The 24214-nt window shown below is 38.2% G+C and overlaps 1 protein-coding gene across 3 annotated transcripts in view; it reads right to left on the bottom strand.

Annotated features, from left to right (window-relative positions):
- LOC6037929 (histone lysine acetyltransferase CREBBP) overlaps nt 1–24214 on the bottom strand; it is a 58287-nt gene that overhangs the window by 15058 nt on the left and 19015 nt on the right. For 2 of the 3 annotated variants that reach the window (XM_038248676.1, XM_038248674.1), the window contains 7 exons: nt 17416–21489; nt 12656–12945; nt 12432–12589; nt 4126–4230; nt 3094–4039; nt 302–535; nt 7–237 (listed from right to left, as the gene is read on the bottom strand). In XM_038248676.1, the coding sequence (XP_038104604.1) occupies nt 7–237; nt 302–535; nt 3094–4039; nt 4126–4230; nt 12432–12589; nt 12656–12945; nt 17416–21489 (6038 nt within the window). The remainder of the gene's footprint in view (nt 1–6; nt 238–301; nt 536–3093; nt 4040–4125; nt 4231–12431; nt 12590–12655; nt 12946–17415; nt 21490–24214) is intronic. The other variant, XM_038248677.1, reaches the window with a different exon arrangement.

Genomic DNA, 24214 nt, shown 5'->3' with positions numbered 1-24214 from the left:
ACTTACATCACACACGGTGCAGTGGTAGCGCGTCTCGACGTGGTTCTTGCAGTTGTTGCACGTGTACACAAACTTGTCCTGGCCCTGGTTGTGCAGCTCGTACAGCATGCACAGCGTACTGAACTGGGCCCGCCGGAGCGACGAAAACTCGTAGTGCTTGTCCCGGGCCATCGTCAGGAACGCGTCCCGCCCGTCCATCAGGTCACAGTTGATGAGCGGGTCCGGATCTTGGATGGGCTGTGGAAACAGAAACAGGAATTAGAAACACGAACTTCTCTCTTTCAACATGGTTCCAACTCACCGCCAGCGAGGCCGCCGACTGGGCCGAGTGCAGCCGGATCACGAAGAACACCTCCTTGTGCTTTTCCATCGTGGCGAAGATCTTCGCGCTGAGATCGTTGCCGATCTGCTCGTTGGACTTTTTGTTGTTCTTGCGCTGGGCGGCTTTCGATTTGTTCGATTTTTTCGCCTTCTTCTGGCCGCCCTTCTTCTTGCCGTCCGCGCCCGTGTCGCTGTCGTCGTTCATCGACATGATCTGTATCAAAGATGAGGCAAATGTAAAAATTTAGGCTGTTTTAAATTGATTCAATACCTTTATATTCTAAAATTACTAAATTCTTTAATTCCTAAATCTATAAATTCGTAAACTCCTGAATTCTTAAATTTATAGATTCTAAAATTCAAAAAAAAATAAAAATTAAAAATTAAAAAATATTTAAAAGTTTAAAAATTATAACAATCTTATTTCTGAAATCTCTAAATAATTGGATTCTTTAAATCCTACATTTTTTCACTGAATTTCTAAAATTTCAAACCTTTTAAATTTAAAAATTCTAAACATTTCAAAAATTATAAAATTTTCCAAATCATACATTCTGAAATTCTAGAATACAAAAAAAAACTCAAATTCCAAAAAAATAACATTCTAAAAATAAAACAAAATTTTCAAATTGTTAAATTTAAAAATCTCAAATCCTTAAATTCTAATAATTCAAAGAATTCTAAAATTCTAAAAATTAAAAACTTAAAAATTATAAACATTGAAAAAAAAATTTCTCAGATTCATAAAACTATAAATTCTAAAATTTCTGAAATAAAAAAAATAATCTAAAATTCAATGAACCCATAAAACTTTTTTTTTTAATTTCAAAATTTTAAATTCTTGAATTCCTTAATTCATTTCAAGAGTTTTTTTTTTTGAATAGGTCCTATAATCATATAAAAACAATAGTTTAAAGGATCTTTTAAAAAATCCCTTGATTTAAAAATTTCTTGAAAATCTAAAATCACGAACTTCTGAAAATTCAAAGAATTTTAAACATTCTAAAAATAAAAAAAACACTGATTTTTTAAATCATGAATTCAAAAATATTAAAAGAACATTCTAAAATGACCTCAATTTTCAAATTTCTATATTTTACAAATCAAAAACATCTTCAAATTCCTAAATTCTGAAACGTGAAAAATTATTAGATTCCTTAATAATTAGATTCCTTAAAATTCTACATTTTTTTAGTCAAATTCAAAAATTTTAGAGCTCTATAATTTTAAAATTCCAAACATTGTTTTTATTTAATAAATTTTTGAAATTATACATTCTATTTTTTTGAATTACTGGATTTTAAAATTCTTAAACACTAAAATCCTAAAATTCAAAGAATTTTAACATTCTAAAAATAAAATAATTAATTTTCAAAAGCATGAATTCTAAAATTCATGAACTCTAAAAATTCAAAGAATGCGAAACATTCTAGCAAATCCTCATTTTTCAAATTCCTAGATTTTAAAATTCAAAAATTAATTTTAAAATTAAAAAAAAAAACAAAAAACTCTAAAATTTTCAAATTCCTAAAGCCTTAAATTCTAAATTTTCTGAAGATACAATTGAAAAAATATAGAAAAATCTTAAATTTTAAAGTGCTTAAATTTTCAAATTCATATATTTTTGAAGTTTTTTTTAATAAAAAAAAATTAAAAATGAAAAAAATCATATTTAGGAGTTCAAAAATTCTAAAAATTCAATTTTTTTTAAACATTTAAAAAAATCAAAAGAAAAAATCTTAAAGCCTAAAATTTTTCAATTCAAAAAATTCTAGAATTTTTAAATTCTAATTTCTTAAATTGTTAAATTAAAAAAATCCTAAATTCTATAATTATTAACTTTCTTAGTTCATAAAACAAAAAATAAAAAAAATCTGAAATTTCTTTAAAATTCTGGAAATGTCTTTATTTGTGAGTTCTAAAATTAATAAATGTTGAAATTCTTAAATAATAAATTCAAGAATTTTTTATTTTTTTGGATTCCGAAATTCTTGAATTCTTATTCTAAAATTTTTAAATTCTGAGATCTAAGATTACAGAAAAATCAGATAACTTTGAAGCATTTTTGGAGTAAATTTTTGGGGCAAGTAGGAGTATCCAAATTTTGAGAAAAATTATAATTTCGTGATTCGATTATGTATGTATTCGGAGTGAAATTTTGGCAAAGACTACGGATGATATTTATTCAAATCACTTGTTTTCAGAATTTTTATTTTTTGAATGAGATTTGTATATGATTTGAAATTTTAATTTTTTCGATTTTTGAACTTTTAAATATTGGATTGTAAAATTTTTGCTTTTTCTATTTTTATCATATTTAAAAAACACTTAATTTTAAATTCTTAAATTTATGTGGATTTTTTTTTGAATTTCCATTTTTCTTCCTTAATATAAATAAATATTTTTTCTTTGATTTTAAAATTTTTGATTTCGTAATTTTCTATTTCTTATTTTTTTATTTTTAATATAACTTTTAATTTTTTTGATTTTTTTTAAATTTTATTCCTTTTTTATTTATTATCAGGCTTTTCTTATTTTGGATTTTTTTAAATATCTAAATTTTATTTCTGTATAAAACCTATTTTTTTATTTATAATTTTTCTGAATTTTTAAGATTTAAGGTCGCAATTTTTGTTTTTTAAATTCAAATTATAGTGTTTTTTTGTTTTCTTAAAATGATTTTGCCACAAATTTAAAAGGTTCTTACAATTCTGCTTAAATCTAGCTTCAAAACCCAGATGGCAGCACCCCACAAAATCCCCCCCAACTTACCGCATTAGCCGCCGCCTCCTCGCGCTCCGCCTGCTTGCGCTTTTCCTCCTCCTCCTGGTCCAGCTCCTTGATGCTCTCCTCGAGCACGTTCGGCCAAAAGTCACCCTCAAAGTACGGCAGCTCGGACGCCGACTGCAGCTTGTCCTCCATGGCCTGCTTCAGGATGTCCTTGTAGTCCTGGATGGTGCGCTCGACCATGCCCTTGTCCAGCATCTTTTTGTACCACTCCTGGAGCCGCTTGGGCTTGGGGATTCGCTGCTCCGGCGGGTGACAGTGGAAGATGTAGTCGTCCCCTTCGGAGGGCGGACACGCCCAGATGTGGGCCATCGTGTAACCGAGCTGCTTCGCGTAGTCCATATAGCCGAGCAGAATCTCGTGGTAAACGGAGGTTCGGTACTGGCGCGGCTGGAAAAAGTGCACCGAGTCGAGGTAGGCAATGTAGACGCGCCGGGTGTTGGGTGCGGCACACTCCGACCCGTACTCCTGGACGTGCATGCCGAAGAAGCACACGTCGATGCCGTCCACCTCCTCGAACGCAAACAGCGCCTTGGCCCGGTACGGGAACTCGGCCAACATTTCGTTGTTGTCCACGAACCGACTCCGCATGCCGGGCTTCACCTCGACCATCTTGTCCGAGCTGGACACGACGCGGATGTGGACCTCGCCCGCGCCCGCCTCCTTCTTCTTGAGGAAGTTGTTGACGCGCGTTTCGATGTACGTGCCCAGCTTGGACGTCGGCAGCCGCTTGGCGTTCGACTTGTTGTCTTTCCGCTTGGTGCCCTTCTTCTTGAGGCAGTTGTCGCACACGAACCCACCCGGCCAGATCTGCTCCAGGTAGAGCACGCAAATCTGGTGCTGCTTGCGGCCACAGTCGAGACAATCGAGGAACGGTTCCAGCTCCAGGTGGTCGTTCTTCATCTCCTTGAACTGGTCCTTTTTGATTTGACTAAAAGAGAGAGAGAGAGAGAGAAACCAGAAACACAAAATTACAATCCGGAACGTCCGGCAAAGAGGAGAGGGGGTTGTACTCACGTCTGCGTCTGCATCGGGTCGTCGCCGAGCGTCACCATGTCGCCGGGGATCTCGTTGAAGCACTTCTGACAGTACGTGTATCTGGTGGACAGGGCACCGAAAGAGCTTTAGTTTAGGATGTTCGTTTGTTTTTTCCAAGAGTGATATATTTGGCGCACACAAACACAATGATGGTGGTGGTGGTAATGATTGATTGGCGGTGGTGGTGGTGGTTGGGAAGTCCGAAAATTAATTTTTAGTGGTGGCATTTGAATTTTGAGTTCGCATGGCAGGTGATGTTTTGGTTTTTTTGCATAGAAGAAACAAAATGAATAGGAATCCATTAGAAGGAGGTTTAATTTGTTAGTACACAATGAGGCAATGCTTGAGGCAAAGGGAAATGAGTTAATGAGTTATGATATTTATTAGGACAAATACACAAATATGGTTTGGTTAGTTTACTACAGATAGAACAAGAACTAAAAGAAGCAACATCTTAAGAATCAATAAATGTTTTACTTTTTTGAACTGTGCATAAACTGGAATGAAATATCTTCTAAATTGGCAGCAAAAACGAAAAAATCGGATCTTTTTTTCTTCTGTTTTCAAATAAAACATGTTTACCAAGGTCGGAATTATTATTTCAAAATCATTTGAAATTTAATTCTAGACGCAAAAGATTCAATCGGCGAATTGAAATTATTGTATTGCTGGCAGCAATGGAATAATCATCATCAAAAGAAAATCATGTAACGTTCATGAAGAGAAAAAATCCGAAGGGAGTATGGCTCTCCTCTCTCGCGCACGAAAAATCGGTAAAAGCAATCTAAAAAAAATCATCATGTTGATTATTCGGTGGAACATCTTTTTCACTACCACACTTGCAAGTGTAACGTCACAAGTTAAAAAATGAACATTTTTTTTGTAGATGAACAGAGAGTGTAAACAAAGCGAATTAAATAATTTTAAGTGGTGCTTACAAGGAAATTCACAAAAAAAAAAAAAACTTCAACAGATTGTTTGTTTTTCGAAAAGTTGGGGAACGATTTGCTTTTGCCGGCAAATCACGCAAATCTCTTTCGCGGGTGAAGAAAGTTCGCAAGCGAAAATGATTTGTTTGCGATTATTCCATCCCTGATTGTTGGTTTGAATTTGCTAATATTTGCCAAATATTTTGCTGATCCAGCAGATGAAAAAAACACCAGCAACTATGGAGTGTTCTTTCATAACGTAACGCAAAAATAGTGATTTTTGAAATGTTTTTAGTTTAAAAAATTTTACAATTTGCTAATTTTTAACTTTACATTTTTGGACTTAATTTAGGTGTTTTTTTTTATAAATTATAGAAGGTTATATTTGAATAAACATTTGATTTTCAGGCCCAAAAAAAAATAAAATCAGAAATTCATAAATAAAAATTTAAAATTCAACAATTGAAAAATAAAAAATATAACCTTCTAAAATTTATTAAAAAAAATCTAAATTAAGCCCAAAAATTTAAAGTTAAAAATAAGCAAATTTGAAAATTTTGATAAAAACGTTACTTAATCCACCAGAAGGTGGTTGCTGCCTTCCTCCTGAAAGCTTTGGCTAACGCTTACTTAGTAAAGACACTTTACATCTGAGTGCTGCCATCTATGATTAATTTTTATTATTCATTTGAAAGCACTGCAGTGTTTGTATGCGTGCACGACGTGCACTGAGTGGAAAGTTCCGACAGCTATCCGCCGGAGCTTTCAAATTATGTAAATAATGACCCTTTTAGTATCAACCAAAACAGTTTTCTAACATAACTTTTGAAGTACTGCACCAAACCGGATGAAATTAAAAAAAGACTTAAAGGACCTGAAGGCGAATCTAAAAACATAGATCCGGACAAAATCGGTCGGGCCAGTTCCGAGAAAAGTGAGTGAGAAAAAAAATTCTACGTCCATCCACACGCACAGACATTTGCTCAGAATTTGATTCTGAGCCGATATGTATACGTAAAGGTATATCTAGAAGGCTTATTTAAAAAGTTCAATTTTTGAGTGATTTTATAGCCTTGCCTCAGTGAGGTGAGGAAGGCAAAAAACATAAACAAATTTAAGAAATAAGATTAAAACATTGAGAAATGCAAAAATGGAATATTTTCAGGAAAATAAAAAAAATTATAATTTTGAAATTCTTAAAAAAAAATAAATTAAAAAATCTAGGGACCTCAAAATTCAATAACAATCCAGACTCGATTATCCGAAGGCCTCGGAAAAACTTCACTTCGAATAATCGAATTAGGAGAAAAAAAAGTTTCGCTGTCTTATTTTTGATGGTCGATATAATAAACTACTCTAAAATGGTTTAGAATTTTTTAATCCAAGATGGCGTCCAAAATGGCGGTGAAAACATATTGAAAAAATGATTTTTTTAATTTAAAAGGCTACCCAATGTTCAAATTTTACTAAAATTGGGTCACAGAACTCAAATTTGATGTTAAAAGTAAAAAAAAAATAAGAAAAAAAATATTGCGATTGTCCATACTCCATATAAAAAAGTGTTTTTGCAATGTCGGAATTCAGTGAATTGTTATTTTTTTTCCGCAAGAATCCCCAGCCGACGCATCGTCACACTCTCTCAAACCGAGCTGTATTTTTTTCTTGTAAATTTTAAGGAAAAACTTAAAATAAAAAACATTTTTGTTGAATAATTTAACCTAAAAATAACTACAGTCCAGACTCGATTATCCGAAGGCCTCGGAAAAATTTCACTTCGGATGATCGAATCACGAAAAAAATGATTTTTGATGCCTTATTTTTTATGGTCGAGCTTAGGTATGACCCATTAGCTACTCTAAAATGATTTAGAATTTTAAAATCCAAAATGGCGGCAAAACAAATTTAAAAATGCATTTTTAAATTTGAAAGGCAATCAAACATTTAAATTTGACTTAAATGAGGTCGCAGAATTCGAATTAGCTGTTAAAAGTAAAGGAGCTATTAGACTATGGCAGAAAAAAAAACAAACAAACTCGAAAACAAACACATTTTTTTACAGTTTGGCAGTTTGCCTGCATTTGTTTGCAAAAACGTTAGTCTGAATACATTTGGCTTTGTTTGCAAGTTTGGCAAACTGTCAAACACAAAAAAGTGCGAGTTTGTTTGTTTGTTTGTTTGTCATAGCCTAATAGCTCCTTAAGGTAATAAAAAAAACAAGAAAAAACTTCTTTTTTTTTTGCTCATGATTCGATTATCCGAAGTCCCACAAAAACCTTCGGATAATCGAAACTTCGAATAATCGAATACTGTTTAACTCAAAAACTTTATCTAAGTTTTACAAAAGTATGGACACTCGCTCAAACCGAACTGTAAATTTTTCTTCTAAATTTTAAGGAATTTTACAAAAAAAAAAAAAACGATTTCTTTAGTTTTGACCGATTTTTTCAAGGAAGGATAAATTTTGTTTAGTTTTTTTAAATAAAAATTAAGGAACATCTTTTAGTGAAAATAGTAAAAAGCATCGATAGCTCCATTGCTGTAAAATTTTCACCTTTTTTTTTTTAATTTTCACCTTAAAAAAGAAAAAAATCTGCTGATTGGTTAAAAAAAAGCAATAAACGTAGAAAATTTAGAAAAAAGACAACAATTCGCATTGAAGTCTCTTGCAGCGAAACAAGCCAATAAAAACATTGGAGCTCTTTGTTTCCCGTCACAAACATCTCGCCACATTGTGTGCAAAAGTCGCTTTTACGGAATCAAATCCATTTCGCGTTGTGATGCTTGCTGGCTGGCTGGAGAATGAACTCACTCTTTGAGCGCCACCAGAAAAAGAGAACCGAGAGAATGAACCAATTTCATCCCCTCCACAACCAAGTTGAAGAAGAGATGGCACGCACACTAGTTGAAATTGTCTCTCTCCCACACTAACACTACCACAGCGAGTGTCGAGATTCGTGGCACTCCCGTTCGTTTCGTCGAGCAAACGGTATCTCGGCCGCTCTCTCACTCGCACGGCTGATCGATTTTCAGATAGAGAGAGAGAGAGTGTTGGGCAGAGAGCACCCGTAAAGCAAGAGAGCGATAAGAGAAAGTTTGCTCACGCAAGCGAGACGAAACGTGACGGCGGTCTCGCTCGTTGTTGATTTCTCGTTGCCACAACTACAGAGACGAAGGGGCTGATTTTCTCAAATTTGAGAGAGGGAGAGAGAGCGATTTGAGTGAGTGACCACGTCAACACGGAATGAACTCTCTCACTCGCGATCGTACGACGACGAAGAAAATCGTCTGATCGCGACAGAAGAAGGTGTTGAACGCGCAAATTACGGGGTTTTGCTGCGAACGCTTCCGACATTGAGCTTCGAGTGAGATGCTTCCTCCTTCTAATTCAAGTGACTAGGTATTATACTGTTGGGAATGTGGGGGCTTGCCGCCGAATCGCGCGCTTTTCGTGGATTTGTGTTTTTGCGCGGGTTCTGCTGTTTCGCGCTGCGCGCCAGGCTTGTTTAGAACTTTTAGACTCGAGAAGAGAAGTTTAGCGATTTAGTTTACTAGTGATGGTTGTTGACGGAAAGGGACTGCGAACTATGCAATCTTATCATGTTGTTGTTGTGGTTAAACCAATCATTACGTAGTAATTACGCTTGACGTTTTGATATTGAAAATTTTGTTTTTTTAAGTTTCTGCTTTTTAACGAACAAACTTTTTTGTCAGTTCAAGAATTCTTGAGAAACTGATTTTTTAATCAATTTCCTGTCTTTTTTAATCTGTTTTGAATAAAAAAACCAAAATTTCAGGAAAATCTAAATCGATTTAAATTAAATAAAAAAAATCAGTTAATAATGTAAAATTTATAAATTATATAAATTCATTTTTTTTTTTGTTTCTAAAAATATTAAATCGCGCAAGTTATGAGCGAGCAACATTTGGTACTTGTACTAAATTAACAGTCCAGTTACCCAACAAATGCTGTATAATAAAGTTTTACAGTCCATACTCGATTATCCGAAGGCCTTGGCCAATCGTTTTTTTATTTTTTATTGTTGAGCTTTAGTATCACCCTTAAACTACTCTAAAGTATTTTTTTTTTGTTAAATCCAAGATGGCGGCAAAAATGGCGATGACAAAATATAAAAATGCATGTTTTTTACAGGCAATCGAATTTGATTAAAATTGGGTCGCAGAACTCGATGTTGATGTTAACGGTACATATCAAGCAGAGTTTCTGCACCAAGATTTTTGTTACAGACATTTTAGTATCATCAAAACTACGGGAACTATCGATATATTTTTTTATTCTTCCCCTAAAGTACTGTCTACAAAACGATTTACAACAATTTTTGATAATTTTAACAATCAAATTGTTTTAGGATTGGGTCCGTAATTTCGACGGAATAAGAAGATAACAACTTCCTTGGTTGCTGTGCACCCTTAAAAGTGAGAAAATAAGAAAAAATACGAAAAAAATCGTGATTCCATTATCCGAAGTCCCATACAAACCTTCGGATAATCGAGGCTTCGGATAATTGAGTCTGGACTGTATCATAAGAAGTAAAATTCTAAAAAAAGCCAATTTTTTCATTATCGAAAAAAAAAACAAAACACATTAAGGTGAAACGGGAGGACGCCGCCATTTTGACACCACGTTTCGAGTTTTTTTACGCAGCTCTAAGAAAAATACCACAACTTCAAAAAGTACTGTGTGTTGCAGATGATAAATATAACGATGGCAAGAAATCGGTATAGTCCAGAAATTTATTTCAGTTGAACAAAAGTAGTCTGAAAATGGCGTCTCGTTCCACCTTAAAGAGAACAAAAAAGGACAAAGTTATGGAGTTCGCAATTTTAAATTTTATTTTTAGATGAAGATTGAAATTTGCTGCATTTTTTTTTGTTAATAACATGCATTGATTTCAATTTACAAGCATGTTTATGTTAAAATTTCAGAAATATGTTCATTTTTCCAATTTTTAAATATTTCATGAAGGATAGATAAGCACCCATAAAAAAATGTTTTCGAAATGCAATAAAAGCATTTTTTTTTAAATCAAGCCTAACATTTTAAAGTTCCGAAACCATTTTTACCAAAATTTCCAAAATTTAGCCTTGGTTCAGTTTTTTTTAAATTATTTTAACTGAAAAAAGTACAAAATTTAAGCAATAACAAATGTATGTCATGATTGATTTTTTTTCAGGGAGTTGAGAAAATTTCACACAAGTTTCACTTTTAAACATTAAAAATCTGATCAATAGTTTCCAAGATAACTTAGATTGATAATTGAGGGTTAATTTGATAGAACTTTAAAAAAAACTATTTTTTATTATTTTATATTCTTTGCAAGGCCTGAATTCTCAGCAGGTCGGATCAACAATGTTCAAAAAAGCAAATTGTGGAGAATATTCTCAGCTTTTCGAATATTTTTTTTTTTCAAAAGTAGGCAAAATAAACAAAGAAAATTTTGTTGAATAATTTAACCTAAAAATAACTACAGTACAGACTCGATTATCCGAAGGCCTCGGAACAATTTCACTTCGTATAATCGAATCACCAAAAAAAAAATTTTTTTTTGTTGCCTTATTTTTGATGGTCGAGCTTAGGTATGACCCATAAACTACTCTAAATTGATTTAGAATTTTAAAATCCGATAGGGTGGCAATAACAGATATAAAAAAATGTATTTTAAAATTAAAAAGGCAATAAAACATTTAAATTTGACTGAAATAAGGTCGCAGAACTCGAATTAGATGTTAAAAGTAAAGGAGCTATTAGACTACGGCAAACCAACAAACAAATTCGAAAACAAACACATTTTTTAACAGTTTGGCAGTTTGCCTGCATTTGTTTGCAGAAACGTCTGCCTGCCTAGATTTGGCTTCGTTTGCAAGTTTGGCAAACTGTCAAACACAGAAAAAAAATCGAGTTTGTTTGTTTGTTGCCATAGCCTAATAGCTCCTTAAGAAAATAAAAAAAAAACATGAAAAAACTTTTTTTTTGCTCATGATTCGATTATCCGACGTCCCACAAAAACCTTCGGATAATCGAAACTTCGAATAATCAAGTTTGGACTGTATAACTCAAAAACTTAATCAAAGTTTTACAAAAGTATGTTTTGAATTAAAATACATACAATTTTAATTTTTTTTTGTTTACAAAAAAAAAACACTATTTTATCAAAAATTCTAATCTGTCATAGCCCAGCTTAGCTAGCTCAAAAGTTGGCACTGAAACATGTCAAAATTGAGTTTAAAATATTTTTAAAATTTGATTGAGGTTTTAAAACCTGATTGAGGTTTATTTTTGAGAAATTCTTGAGAACTGCTTCACAAATGAAAATTTGGCAAATATTTAACTTAAGAAGGCTCTAGTTTTTATTAAAAAGTGAATTGAAAAAATCGTATTTTTTATGAATTTAGCTTTGTACAATTAAGCTGAAAAATTTAAAAAAAACACACACACACACATTAAAAAAATACAGTTTTTGCTTTTTGGGTGTTTTGAAACCGCCTTGAGTCAGGGGTATTAAAAAACAACCAAAAAGCAAAAACTGAAAATTTGTTTTATTGGACCTTTACAAAAAAAAAAAAAAAAAAAAACTCCAGAAATAATAAAAAAGAGCATATCGAACAAATCGGTGGCCAATTTTGCAGATCGTTTGCGCACTTTGCTACTGCTTCTCTACTCTTCACGACGACGACAAAGTCGAAAAGTGTTATTGATGTGGAAAATGATATGCGAGGCCAAGCGAGAGCTCTCTAGTGAGAATCTGGCAAAATAGAGCACAGTTTTTCAGTTTTGGATTTTTGCTTCTTTTTTTTTTCGTTTGATGTGTGAGTGAGTGATCTCTAACTCCCTCATCTCCCTCTCTCTTGAGGGGAGAAAAAAAAATCAAAGAGAAAGAGAGCAAAATCGGAACACAACCGACTGGAAAATCGACAAAAAAGAAGGCGATTCTTCACCGCCAGCAGAAAGAAAAGAAGTAGCAGCATGCACAAGCACTTTTGCGCTGCTGCTGCTGTGGCCATTGACATGCGTCTGGCTGGATCAAATCAGGTGGAGAACGCAGCAATCAATGAACATGTGCTCTGCTGAGGGTTCAACCAATTTGAGGCTTGTTCTCTGATTCATTGATAACACGCGATTTATTAGCGAATTTGGTTAAATTTGCGCTAATCAACTGTTTTGATGGAAAATAGATCGAATGCTAATTGATCAACTAATGCAGAGTCAATTTCTTTTGCTTATCACAGATATTGCTTCTTCCTTTCTTGTTTAGTTCTTTACAATAGAGGTGTTAGTAAGTGTAGTAAACCAAGCCACCAATAGAAACCTCGCAAACGAGAGGGTCGAAGAGTACATACCGGTTCTGGTAGCTGTAGTATTTGGCATCCCGCGGGATCGTGCAGAGCTGCTTGCCGTAGCAGCACAGCACCTGGGGATTAAAGGTGTACTTCCGGCCGCAGCAGTAACCAAGGGACTGCATCACCGGGTCGATCTCCTGCTCGAAAACTTCCGAGAGCTGTTAAAAGAAATGATTGGTTTGTGTCAAAGCTAGAAACAAGAGACCCGCAAAGCTCCCACTCACCTTGGTGCAGTACCGGTACACGCGGGACGTCTTCCGGTTGTACAGCCACGCGTTGTCGAACATGAGCCACACGTCGTCCACGTACTCCCACGGGTCGGAGTACTGGCCCGAGTCGAGCTTCTTCCGGATCGTGCTGAGATCCATCGGTTTGCGCACGATGTCGAAGTAGTCCGGGATGCCCAGGCCCTGCGGATCCACCGGCATGCGAAACGGGATCGATTCCGGTTCCTGCGCGACCAGCTTCTCCAGCGTCGGGATGAGCGCCTCGCGCAGCTCCTCCGGCTTGAATGCTGAAAAGTGGGTTGTTGTGATGGCGGGTTGTTAGATTGATTTTCGAACGGAACGCATTTTTAGGACCATTGCATAGCTACGCTGCTCGGAAGGCACATCGTCGACTGAATAATCTGTTTGAATGCTCAGTGCAACTAAGCAAATTAAAAAAAAATCATATTGGATTTTGTAGTCACCAAACCATCTACATTCACTAATAAGTTATTCAAGTCTTCAAGTCTCCAAGCCTATTCTAGTCTCCAAATACTTAAAGTCTCAAAAATTTTCAAACTCCGCATCTCCCAATTCTCCGAATCTTTTAAGTCCCTAAATCTTTCTAAATTCTAAATCCTTCAAGTTTCCGATTATTCATTAAAGTCTCCACATCTTTGATTTCTCTACATATTTTAAGATTCAAAATCCTTCAAGGCTCCAATGTTTTAAAATCTTCAGACCATTGAAGTTTCCAAATCTTCAAATTTTTTACATTGTTTAAGTCTCCAAATTTTAACAGTGTGTAAAAGATGTGCAGTGTTCAAACTTCACATCTTTTAAATTTCCAATTGTTTTTTGTTCTTTCAAGTCTCCAAATCTTTCTAGTCGAAATTTCTTTAAGTCTCCAAATCCTTAGAATCATCCTTAACGTCCTTTCAAGTTTACAAATCCTTAAAATCTCCAAATCTTTCAAGTCTCAACATCTTTCAAGTTTTCAAATCTTTCTAGTCTAAATTCCTTCAAGTCTCCAAGTCCTTAAAGTCTCCACATCTTTTAAGTCTTAATTCCTTCAAGTCCTCAAAATATCCACACCTTTTAAGTCTCCAAATCTTTCAAATCTCTACATCTTTCAAGTCTCCATATCCTTCAATTCTCCAAATCTTTCTAGTCTAAATTCCTTCAAGTCTCCAAATCCTTAGAATCTCCATATCTATCTCTAAATCTCCATAACTATCTCTAAATGTCCATATCTATCTCTAAATGGAGCCTAACATTTCAAAAGGGCACCAAAACTTTTGTAAACAGTCGTGTATCCTTTTCACTCAAATGACAGTTTGCATAAGGTGTGAGAGGTTTACAAAAGTTTTGTGCCCTAATGAAATGTAAAACACGAAATGTCTAAATCTTTCTACTCTCCAAATTCTTTAAATTTCCAAATCTTTGATGTTTTCACATTATTTAAGTCTCCAAATTTTTGAAAACTCTACATCTTTCAAGTCACCAATTGTTTAAAAACTTCACATTTCTGAAGTCTCCATATCATTAATGTCTCCACATTTTTCAAGCTTTCACATCTTTCAAGTCTCCAAATCTTTCTAATCTAAATTCCTTTAAGTCTCCAAGTCTTTAGAGTCTCTACATCTTTCTAGTCTTTAAATCTTTCGAATCTCTATTCTCCAAATTTTTGAAAGGGGCCATCCATAAGCCACGTGGAGTTTTTTGAAATCTCAGACCCCCCTTCCCTAAGATGTCCACATGGTTTATGGATGGTCCCAAATCTCCAAATCTTTGAAGTTTCCTTATCTTTAAAATTTTCAACTTGTTCAAGTCTCCAAATGTTTGAAAACTCTACATCTTTGTTAACATCTCTGAAGTCTCCACATCTTTCAAGTCTGCATATCTTTGAAGTCTCCACATCTTTCAAGTTTCCAAATCTTTCAAGCTTCAACATCACTCAAGTCTCCAAATCTCTAAACCTTTCTACTTTACAAATTCTTAAAATCTCCAAATCTTTAAAGTTTACACATTGTTTATGTCTCCAAATTCGTAAAAACTCCACATTTTTTAATTCTCCGAATCTTTCAAGTCTCCAAATCTTTTAAGATTTCAAATCTATAAAATCTTACAAGTCAATGATTTCTCTAAATTCTTAAAATTGAAGACTCCAAATATTTGAACAGACTTTCAAAATCTTAAAATTTTAATAAAATCACATATGAGCAATTCTCTACCAAAACCGGAAATGGATTTTATTTGTATTTTTTGATTTGGCTCAAACTTTGTGGGGGCCTTCCCTATGACCAAAGAAGCCATTTTGCATCATTAGTTTGTCCATATAAATTTCCATACAAATTTGGCAGCTGTTCATACAAAAATGGTACGTAAATATTCGAAAATCTGTAACTTTTGAAGGAATTTTTTGATCAATTTGGTGTCTTCGGCAAAGTTGTAGGTATTGTTAAGGACTATTTAGAAAAAAATAGATACACGGAAAAAAAAAATTCCTGATTTTTTATTAACTTTTTTTCACAAAAACTCAAATTCCCAAAATACGTATTTTTTGATTTTCGAGATTTTTTGATATGTTTTAGGGGACAAAAATCCGCAACTTTTGAGCTATAGAGAAACATGGTCAAAAAATCTGCCGCCGAGTTATGATTTTTTGAAAAACTGGTGATTTTTGGAAAAAATCGAAATTTCATACATAAAATTTTTTTGACCTAATTTTTTTATGCAAAATTGAATTTGCAATCAAAAATTACTTTACAGATTTTTTGATAAAGGGCCCCGTTTTCAAGATATAGCCACCGAAAGTTTGATTTCAGCGAAATATTTGCAGTTTTTCGATTTTTAAAAATAGTGACCATGAGTGACCATCTCTAAAAATATTTTTTTTGAAAAGTTCAGAAAATTTGCTATAAAATTGTCTAAGAGACATCGAAGATTGGACCTCTGGTTGTTGAGATACAGCGGCTTAAAGAAAAACAAACACGAAAATTGAAGTTTTCTAAGTCTCACCCAAACAGCCCACGATTTTCTAATGACGATATCTCAGCAATTAATGGTTCAATTTTCAATGTTAATACATAAAACATTCGTGAAATTTTCCGATCTTTTCGAAAAAAATATTTTGAAAATTTTTAAATCAAGACTAACATTTCAAATGGGCATAATATTCAATGTTTGGCCCTTTTAAAATGTTAGTCTTGATTTAATTTAAATTTTTTTTCCGTGTACCTATTTTTTTTCCGTGTACCTATTTTTTTCTAAATAGTCCTTAACAATACCTACAACTTTGCCGAAGTCATCAAATTGATCAAAAAATTCCTTCAAAAGATACAGATTTTCGAATATTTACGTACCATTTTTGTATGAACAGCTGCCAAATTTGTATGGAAATTTATATGGACAAACTAATGATGCAAAATGGCTTCTTTGGTCATAGGGAAGGCCCCCACAAAGTTTGAGCCAAATCAAAAAATACAAAAAATAAAAATGGTCGAAATCGGCCGGTTTTGTAGAGAATTGCTCATATAGAAGTCTAATTTTTTTTCAAATTCCACAACTTTTCGAGGATTTCACATCTTTAAAGTGTCTACTTTTTCAAAAGGTTCTATGTACATAGGAATACTGTGGCGCATTGGTTGTTTTGAAAAAGGTATCTAGATTTCAAAAATTTCAAGTCACCAAATCGTTCATGTCTTTTTTAAAGTCCCAACATCTTTCCTTCTTGATTCTCAATTTTTTTCACTTTTAAAGCGTTCAAATCTTCTACGTCTCCAGATCTTTCAAGTCTCCATTGTTTTATAGTCTCAAAATCTGTCAAATCTCCTAATATTTAAAGTCTCTTAAACTTTAAAGCCTCAAAATTTTGATCGTCTCCAAACTTTAAAAGTAGCCAAATCTTAAAAGTCTCCAAATCTTAAAAGTCTTCGAATCTGAAAAGACTGCATACCTTAACACTTGTAGCCCCAACGGGGTCAAAAAAGTTCGAAATGCAACTCCACCGGCTCATACAACCCTTTGAAAAAAAGTTGGAAATGCCTTTTTCGTTATAACCTAAAGCAGATGCATCTGTTTTGGATCTACCTTGTTCGAGGTGATTCTTGACATTCTTCCGGATCGAATGCAACAAGAATCATCCAAATCGGTTGAGTTTTCGCCGAGATACAGCCGGTTGAAGGTGTATTTCTAACTTTTTTGACCCCCTTGGTGCTTCGCGTAAGTTTTGAACCCGTTGGTGCTACAAGTGTTAAAATTCGCCAAATCTTATGTCACCAAATATTAAAAATCTCTAAATCTAAACAATCTCCGAATCTGAAAAGTCTCCAAAATTTTCAAGAGTTCCATACCTTAAAAGACTCGAAATCTTAAGTCGCCAAATTTTAAAAATCTCCAGATCTTTAAAGTCTCCAAATCTTAAAAAACTCCGGATCTGAAAAGTCTCCAAATCCTAAAAGTCTCCAAATCTTTAAAGTCGTTAATTCTTATGTCTCAAAATATTAAGAGTCTCTAATTTTTAAAAGTCTCCAAATGTTTGAAGTTTACTAAATTATACATCTCAAAATCACTCAAGTCTCATCGTCTCTCAAGTCTCCGAATATTTTAAGCCATTGTGTTAAAAAAAAAAACAACCAAAAAAATGTTAATCATTGCGCAATCAACCGTCGACGTGCCTGCCAAGCTACAACGCCATAGAAAGGACTAATTTTATAGTGTTCAACCTTGAAATTAGTTTCAAAAACTGCGCTTCAGGTGGCCACCCAGATACTTACAACACTTTTTCTTGGTGTCTGTCGCGTCCTGCGCCACCGGCTCGGGGCACACGCGCGGCTCGCTCTTGACGACGGCGTTCGCGGTGGACCCGCCGGACGGCGACATCGGTTCCTCCTTGCACTTGACCACGTCCAGCTTGCTGTTGGGCTTGTTTTCGCTGCCCTCGCCGCCCCCGTCGGCCGTATCCATCGGTTCAGTCTTGATTTCCTGCTTGATGCTGGGACAGTTGTCGTTGTTGACGCTCTTGCCGCCGGTTTGGCCGCCCGACTCGGACGTGTCCATGTGGTTGGTGTCCGGCTCAGACTTGATGTCCTGCTCCTGTTTGATCTCGAACTTGCCGCCCTTGGCGTTGGACTCGCTGCCCGAGTTGTTGGCGCCCGTCGCCGGCTGGGAGTCGTCGTCGTCGTCGCGTGCGGCGGCTTCGAGGGCCGCCATCTGCGAGCTGAGCGCCGACGAGCTGGACCTGCTGATGGCGGCGCTACTACTGCTGCTGTTGCTGATGGTAGTGCTGGTGGCGCTAATACTATTGCTACTGCTGGTTGTGGTGGAGGTCGCGGACGAAGTTGTGCTAGCGGCAGTGCCGCTGCTTGCGGACGTCGTCGTCGTGGGTCCGCTCGAGGCAGTACTGGTAATGGAAGCTGAGCTGAGTACGGCGCTGAGTGCCGGCGGAGTCGAGATCGGAATGGGAGATGAGATGGGTGGTGGTGGTGGAGTAGGTTCCGGCGCGGAAGCTATGAGCGCGGACACGTTGGGCGTGTTTGGCGTGCTGACCGGAGGTGGCTGCTGTGGAACGGGACCGTTCGGGGTGAGACTTGGTGAGGGCGATGGAATTGGAACACTATTGCCGGACGAGTTCAGCAGGTCGCCGCCGACGCTGGTCGGAGTTGAAGGCATCTGTAGGCTGTTGTTGTTGGTGCGTTGTTGCTGGCCATTGTTGAGACAGTTGGTGCCTATTCCCATCTGCTGCTGCTGCTGCTGCTGGCCGGCGCCGTTGAAGGTTTGGTTGTTTTGACTGTTACCGAAGGGCGATGGCAGTGACGGAGTCACGGTTTGGTTCATGCCACCCATGGAGTTGGCCGCGGCAGCAGCTGCCGCCGCTTGACCTGCGTTGTACTTGGCCTTCATGATGTCGTTGAACTGCTGCAGCCCACTGGGCGAGCTGTCCGCTATCGAGGGTCCGTTCAGGAAGGCATTTTGCGCCGAAGGTGGCGTCATTCCCGGCGGGTGATTGTTCAGGGCTTGTTGTTGCTGCTGGGCGGTGAATGGAGACAGGCCACCGGGCAGTACGGTTTGTTGCTGGCCGAGTCCGCTTGGACTGGGGCCTGGTTGCGATACGAACATCTGCTGTTGACCTGCGGCCAGGTTCATCCTCTGCTGTTGCTGCTGCTGGAGCAAGTTTTGGTTCAACAACTGGTTCGGTCCAACCTGGCGGGGCATTTGCATAACGTTGTTCGCGCCGGGCATCCCGACCGGGTTCATCATCGCCTGGTTCGGGTTCATGGGCCGAATCTGCACGTTTCCGCCCGGTTGCTGGAGTTGCTGCTGCTGTTGAGCTTCGGCAGCTTGCCTCTGCTGTTGCATTTGCTGTTCTTTTCGCTTCTGTCGCTTCTCCTCCAGCTCCTTCTGAATCTTGTAGATCTTCTCCGCCAACAGGTGATAGTACTCGGACCTTGAGTTCGCCATCTCGTACATATCTCCTTCGACCTTTTTCGCGTACGCGACCAGATTGTACATGCGCTTGTCGAACATGGTCGACGGATCGGGCGAGGGGAAGATGGCCTGCACGAGCTTGTGCACCAGGTGATTCCGCAAGTCGGGCGTCACCGAGTGGTGCCAGTCTTTCGTGCCCTGCACCGGTGCCGCAATCATTTGGTTCGCGGGGAAGTTCCCTGCGCCGGCCGCCCCACTTCCCCCAGGTTGTTGCTGCTGCTGGCCCCCGTCCTGATTGAACAGCACGTTCCCCGGCAATGGAATGATGTTTTGAGATTGATTTTGCTGCTGCATTTGAGCGTTTGGTTGCTGCTGCTGCAATGCAGCGGCCATTTGGCTTACACTTTGGTTGGACCCACCGGCCTGGCTGGTAACGACGGGAAGCCCTCCACTGGACGCGTCACCGCTGCTGGTGGGCAGTACGTTGCTATTGTTGTTGACCATCATCTGGTTGGGCGGAATCATCATCCGGACGCCACCACCTTGCTGCTGCTGCTGTTGCTGCGCCATTTGTCGCTGCATCGCCGCCATCTGACCGGCTTGCTGCTGCTGCTGGCCAGGCATTCCGGGTTGACCCACCTGTTGTTGCTGGTTGGGCATTTGGGGACCGTTTCCGGGTAGGGTGTTGGACGCGGTCGAGGAAGGACATTGCACTTGGTTGCCACCGCCGACGTGTTGGTTGAATGGACCCCCGGGCATTTGCTGCTGCTGGTTAGGTTGCTGGTTCTGGCCGGGTTGTCCCGGCTGTTGCTGCTGCTGCTGTGGCTGATTCGGGTCTTGCTGGAGTTGATTTTTGAGTTGGTTTTGCTGGTTCTGTTGCTGTTGGTTTTGTTGTTGTTGTTGTTGCTGCTGCTGTCCGGGTTGTTGCTGGTTCTGTTTGTACTTGTTGGTATCGCGCAGAGGCAAACAAACCGGACAGTCCTGCCGTTGGCAGTTCTTCCAGTGGTTGATGATCTGCCGCGACGAGGAGCAGTGCGTTTTGGGACAGTTTTTGCCGAGCTGGCAGGACTGCATGTGGGTGAGCACTTCCTTCATGGTTCGGCAGTGCGCTAGCGTGCAGTTGTTGCTGTTGGGGTTCTCGGACTCTCGCCGCTGACACTTGTGGGCGTGCAGAAGCAGGACGAGCTGCTGTTGGATGAGTTTTCGTTTTTCCGGGTCGGCGAGCAGTGGATTGCCGGGCCCGCTTTGGGTGGAGCCAGGTTGCTGTTGTTGTTGCTGCTGCTGTTGTTGGCCACCGGGCGTTGGTACGACGGTTGCACCTCCTGGACCTCCACCGGCGTTCATTTGTTGGCCCATGGGCTGCTGTTGCTGTTGGCCACCTTGGGCGGCCGTCGTTGGTCGGATTTGGGCGGTAGGTTTGCCGGACGAGGGTTGCACCGGCGATGGCGTTGGAGGTTGCGCTTGCGCCGCAACTCCGCCCTCGTTAACAACGTTCATGCCACCAAGACCGGCACCACCGGGGAGCATGTTTCCCGCTCCAAGCGGGTTTCCCATCCGAGCGCCGGCCATGTTCATGTTCGGCATCCGGTTTGGCATCGTGGGCGGTGACCCCCGCACTGGGGCCATTCCACCCGGGGTCATCACGTTCTGCTGGTAACCTCCGAAAGGGCCGCCCATCTGGTTGATTTGGTTTCCCATGCCACCACCGACGTGATTCTGCATCAGTTGCCGCAAGCCCTGCTGGTTCATGTGCCCTCCCGGAACCCTCGTCATGTGCTGGCCCGGTTGTCCTGGCATCCCTAACCTGTTGTTCAACGGCCCATTCTGCATCGCATTCGGCGGTAGCTGATGCATCAAGCCAGGATTCCCCGGGCCACCCTGCTTCATGTTGTTGTTGTTGTTGTTTATCACAAGTCCCCCACTCGTCACCATCCCTCCACTCAGTCCCATGTTACTGTTCGTGATGATCGTGCCTCCGTTGTTCTGCGCAATACTGTTCATCCCGAGCATCCCGCCGGGGCCTCCGCCGCCCATCGGCCCCACAACGACGTTGTTCGGGGGCATTCCCTGCTGTTGCTGCATCGGCAACATGTTCGGACTCTTGCCCATGCCGAGGATCTGCTGCTGCTGGCCGGCCACCATGCCTTTGTTACCCTGTTGCTGCATGATATGGTGCATTTGTTGTTGCTGCTGTTGTTGGTGCAGCTGCTGCTGGCGGAGTGCCATCTGGTTCACCATTGCGGCGGACGTTCCGCCCGGATCATCGCCCGGGCCACCTCCGTTCATCTGGGGGCCACCGGGACCGGGGCCGGGTGGTTTGTTGCCCACGCCGCTCAGCGCGTCGCCCCACGTGTTGTCGCCCATCAGCTCGTCCGGGAGGTGGCTCTCCAGGTCGAACATCAGGTCGATCGATGAGTTGACCTCTGAAATGGGGAGAAGAATAGTAGGTTAGAATTTTCGCTAATAAAAGTTCAATGGAAAATTTAATAATATGGGACTTTTAAAATCACTTAAAATATCTACTAAACTTATTCTGCACAAGTCTTTGTTGTCGTGCAATCTTGTCGCACGTGCTTTTTGGTGCAGCTTACAATGTCCTACCTTGTGACCTTCACAGATCCCCAAAATTCGATTTCAATTCAGAGATATTCAATGAAAACCGGAAAAACTTCGTGCATTGTTGCTATCTTGACACACCCTGAAAATTGGTGTAAGTGCGACAACTGTCCAAAGGGATTTCAGGTCAGAACGCGTTTGGCACCCGTATATGCCCGAGTTTAGGAAAAATTAAGGTGGCTCACGATTAGAGTGATTTTTACAATCTTACTTTTCAGGAATATTATTGGGATTTTGTTTTGCCTTCTTGAAATTCGTCGAACTTGCCAATCCAAGCAACTTTGTCGAAAACGCCAAAATTTTATCCCGCTCTCAGAATTGAGCCTAAGTGTTAAAATATCGATTTTTGGTCATATTTTGAGTTTATATGATAACAGTTTCAGCGATTCAGCGGGTAAAATTACATGAAAAAAAAAAAACATATAGTTGAACCATTTTTAAATTTCCTCATTTTAAGGGAAAAGTGTATCTTCCCTTAAAAATAAAACATTTTCAAATGAAGATTTCTCGAGTTAAAAGAAAAATGCCCCTGAATTTTTTACAGTGTTTGCAATTTTTTTTAGATAATAAGGTTTTAAATTTGCATCTTTTTTACTTCAAAATGGCTGTAACTTTTGTGCCCTAAGTCCGAAATTACTTGTCAGAAAAAAGGGATTGTTTTTTAGAGCTCTTAAAAAGTTCTAAAACGGCACTTTTCTCTAAAATTTAACCCTGAATTGCTAGTTCAAAAAGCTGATTTCACCCAACTTAATCCCGAAATCTTTTGCAACTTTTTTTTTTATATACGTTTTTGAAAAATTTAGATATATTTTTTTTATAAAATGACATTTTTTTGTTAAAATGAATTCTGAGCGTAACCAACCCCCTATCCTAAAGTGTTCACGTGGTTTATGGATGATCCCTTAATAAAATCAACAAAGAACAACAACTATCAAAGTTTTAAGCTGATGAAAAAAAAAATGCAAAAAATAGTTTATTTTTGTGCGAATTCAATCAAAACAATGTAAACGGGTCAAACACGAAATCACATTAAATTCAATATTTCTCTTTCCAAATACACAAAATTCGTCACTTTTTTTTTAATATTTCTTCCTTTCAGATCATACAAAATTATTAACAATACTTGTTGAATATTACCAGTTTTTAGATTTTAGTTGGGTAATTAAATATACTTTATTGAATCTTTCTTATAATAATTACATTTGGTTTACATAATAAGTGGTCAGCTGTGGCTCTTCAGCTTTAGTTTGCTTTTCGTGATTTAAACACTGTTCATTTTCTTAACTTTAAAAGTATATGATTTATCATTTTTGTAACACTAGGTACAATGAGGAAAAAAAATAAGAAAACATAACCTAACCTAAAACTAACTTAATCTTACCATAAACTAAACCAATCCTTGAATCAAGGGGTATTCAGATATAGCACATTTTTTACCAGAATTTCAAACATTTTTCTTGAATCTTCTGATCCAACATTTTTACTTCTGCTAATTCATGAACCTCACTTGATCTTGTCCAGCCAGGAACATTCAAAACCATTTTGAGTACCTTGTTTTGGACACGCTGGAGCTTCAATTTATGAGTTCTAGCGCAACACTCCCAAACAGGTACTGCATACTCAATAACGGGGTAAATTATTTGTTTGTAAACTGCTAGCTTATTTTTCAAAGATAGCTTTGATTTTCTGTTAATTAAAGGATACAAACACCTGATGAGAATGCTGCACTTGTTCAATATTTTATCTACATGCTGCCGAAACAATAGTTTCGAGTCAAGTATGAGACCTAAATAGACAACTTCCTTTGACCAGGGTATCGAAACATCATTCATTTTAATCAAAACATCATCCTTTGGGACAAATCTGGCCGATTTGGAAAGTGGAAAAATGATGGTTTGAGTTTTGGCTGCATTTATGCGAATTTTCCAGTCGCCAAAGTATTCGGAAAGAACGTCAAGACCCTTCTGAAGACGGCCAACTAAATATCTGGTTATTTTACCCTTATAAATAACGGCAGTGTCATCAGCAAAAAGTGACAACACACCATTACCAGGAAGAGTAGGCAAATCAGATGTAAAAATATTGTACAGAAGTGGGCCAAGAATACTTCCTTGGGGAACCCCAGCATCAATGTTGAATAATCCAGAAGCAATCCCATTCAGAAAAACCCTGAACGATCTCTCCGAAAGATAGTGCTGGATAATTTTGATAAGATACATTGGAAAACCGTATAAATACAGTTTATGTATCAAACCATCATGCCAAACATTGTCAAAAGCCTTCTCAACATCCAACAAAGCCATAGCAGTTGATTTAGACTCAAGCTTGTTCTGCTTGATGATTTTAGTTACTCTCGTAAGCTGATGAGCAGTATTATGCCCCTTTCGGAAGCCAAACTGCTCATTCAAAATTATATTATTATCGTTGGTAAAATCCAAAGCCTTGAATAGATGACCTTCTCAAAGAGTTTGGACAGACTACTCAAAAGACTAATGGGACGATAACTTGTTGGCGATGTTGGATCTTTTTGAT

This window comes from Culex quinquefasciatus, chromosome 1 (assembly GCF_015732765.1).
Source record: "Culex quinquefasciatus strain JHB chromosome 1, VPISU_Cqui_1.0_pri_paternal, whole genome shotgun sequence".
NCBI classification, from domain to species: Eukaryota; Metazoa; Arthropoda; class Insecta; order Diptera; family Culicidae; genus Culex; species Culex quinquefasciatus.
Note: the sequence above shows the minus strand (reverse complement) of the source record. Positions and strands in the feature narration are given on the sequence as shown.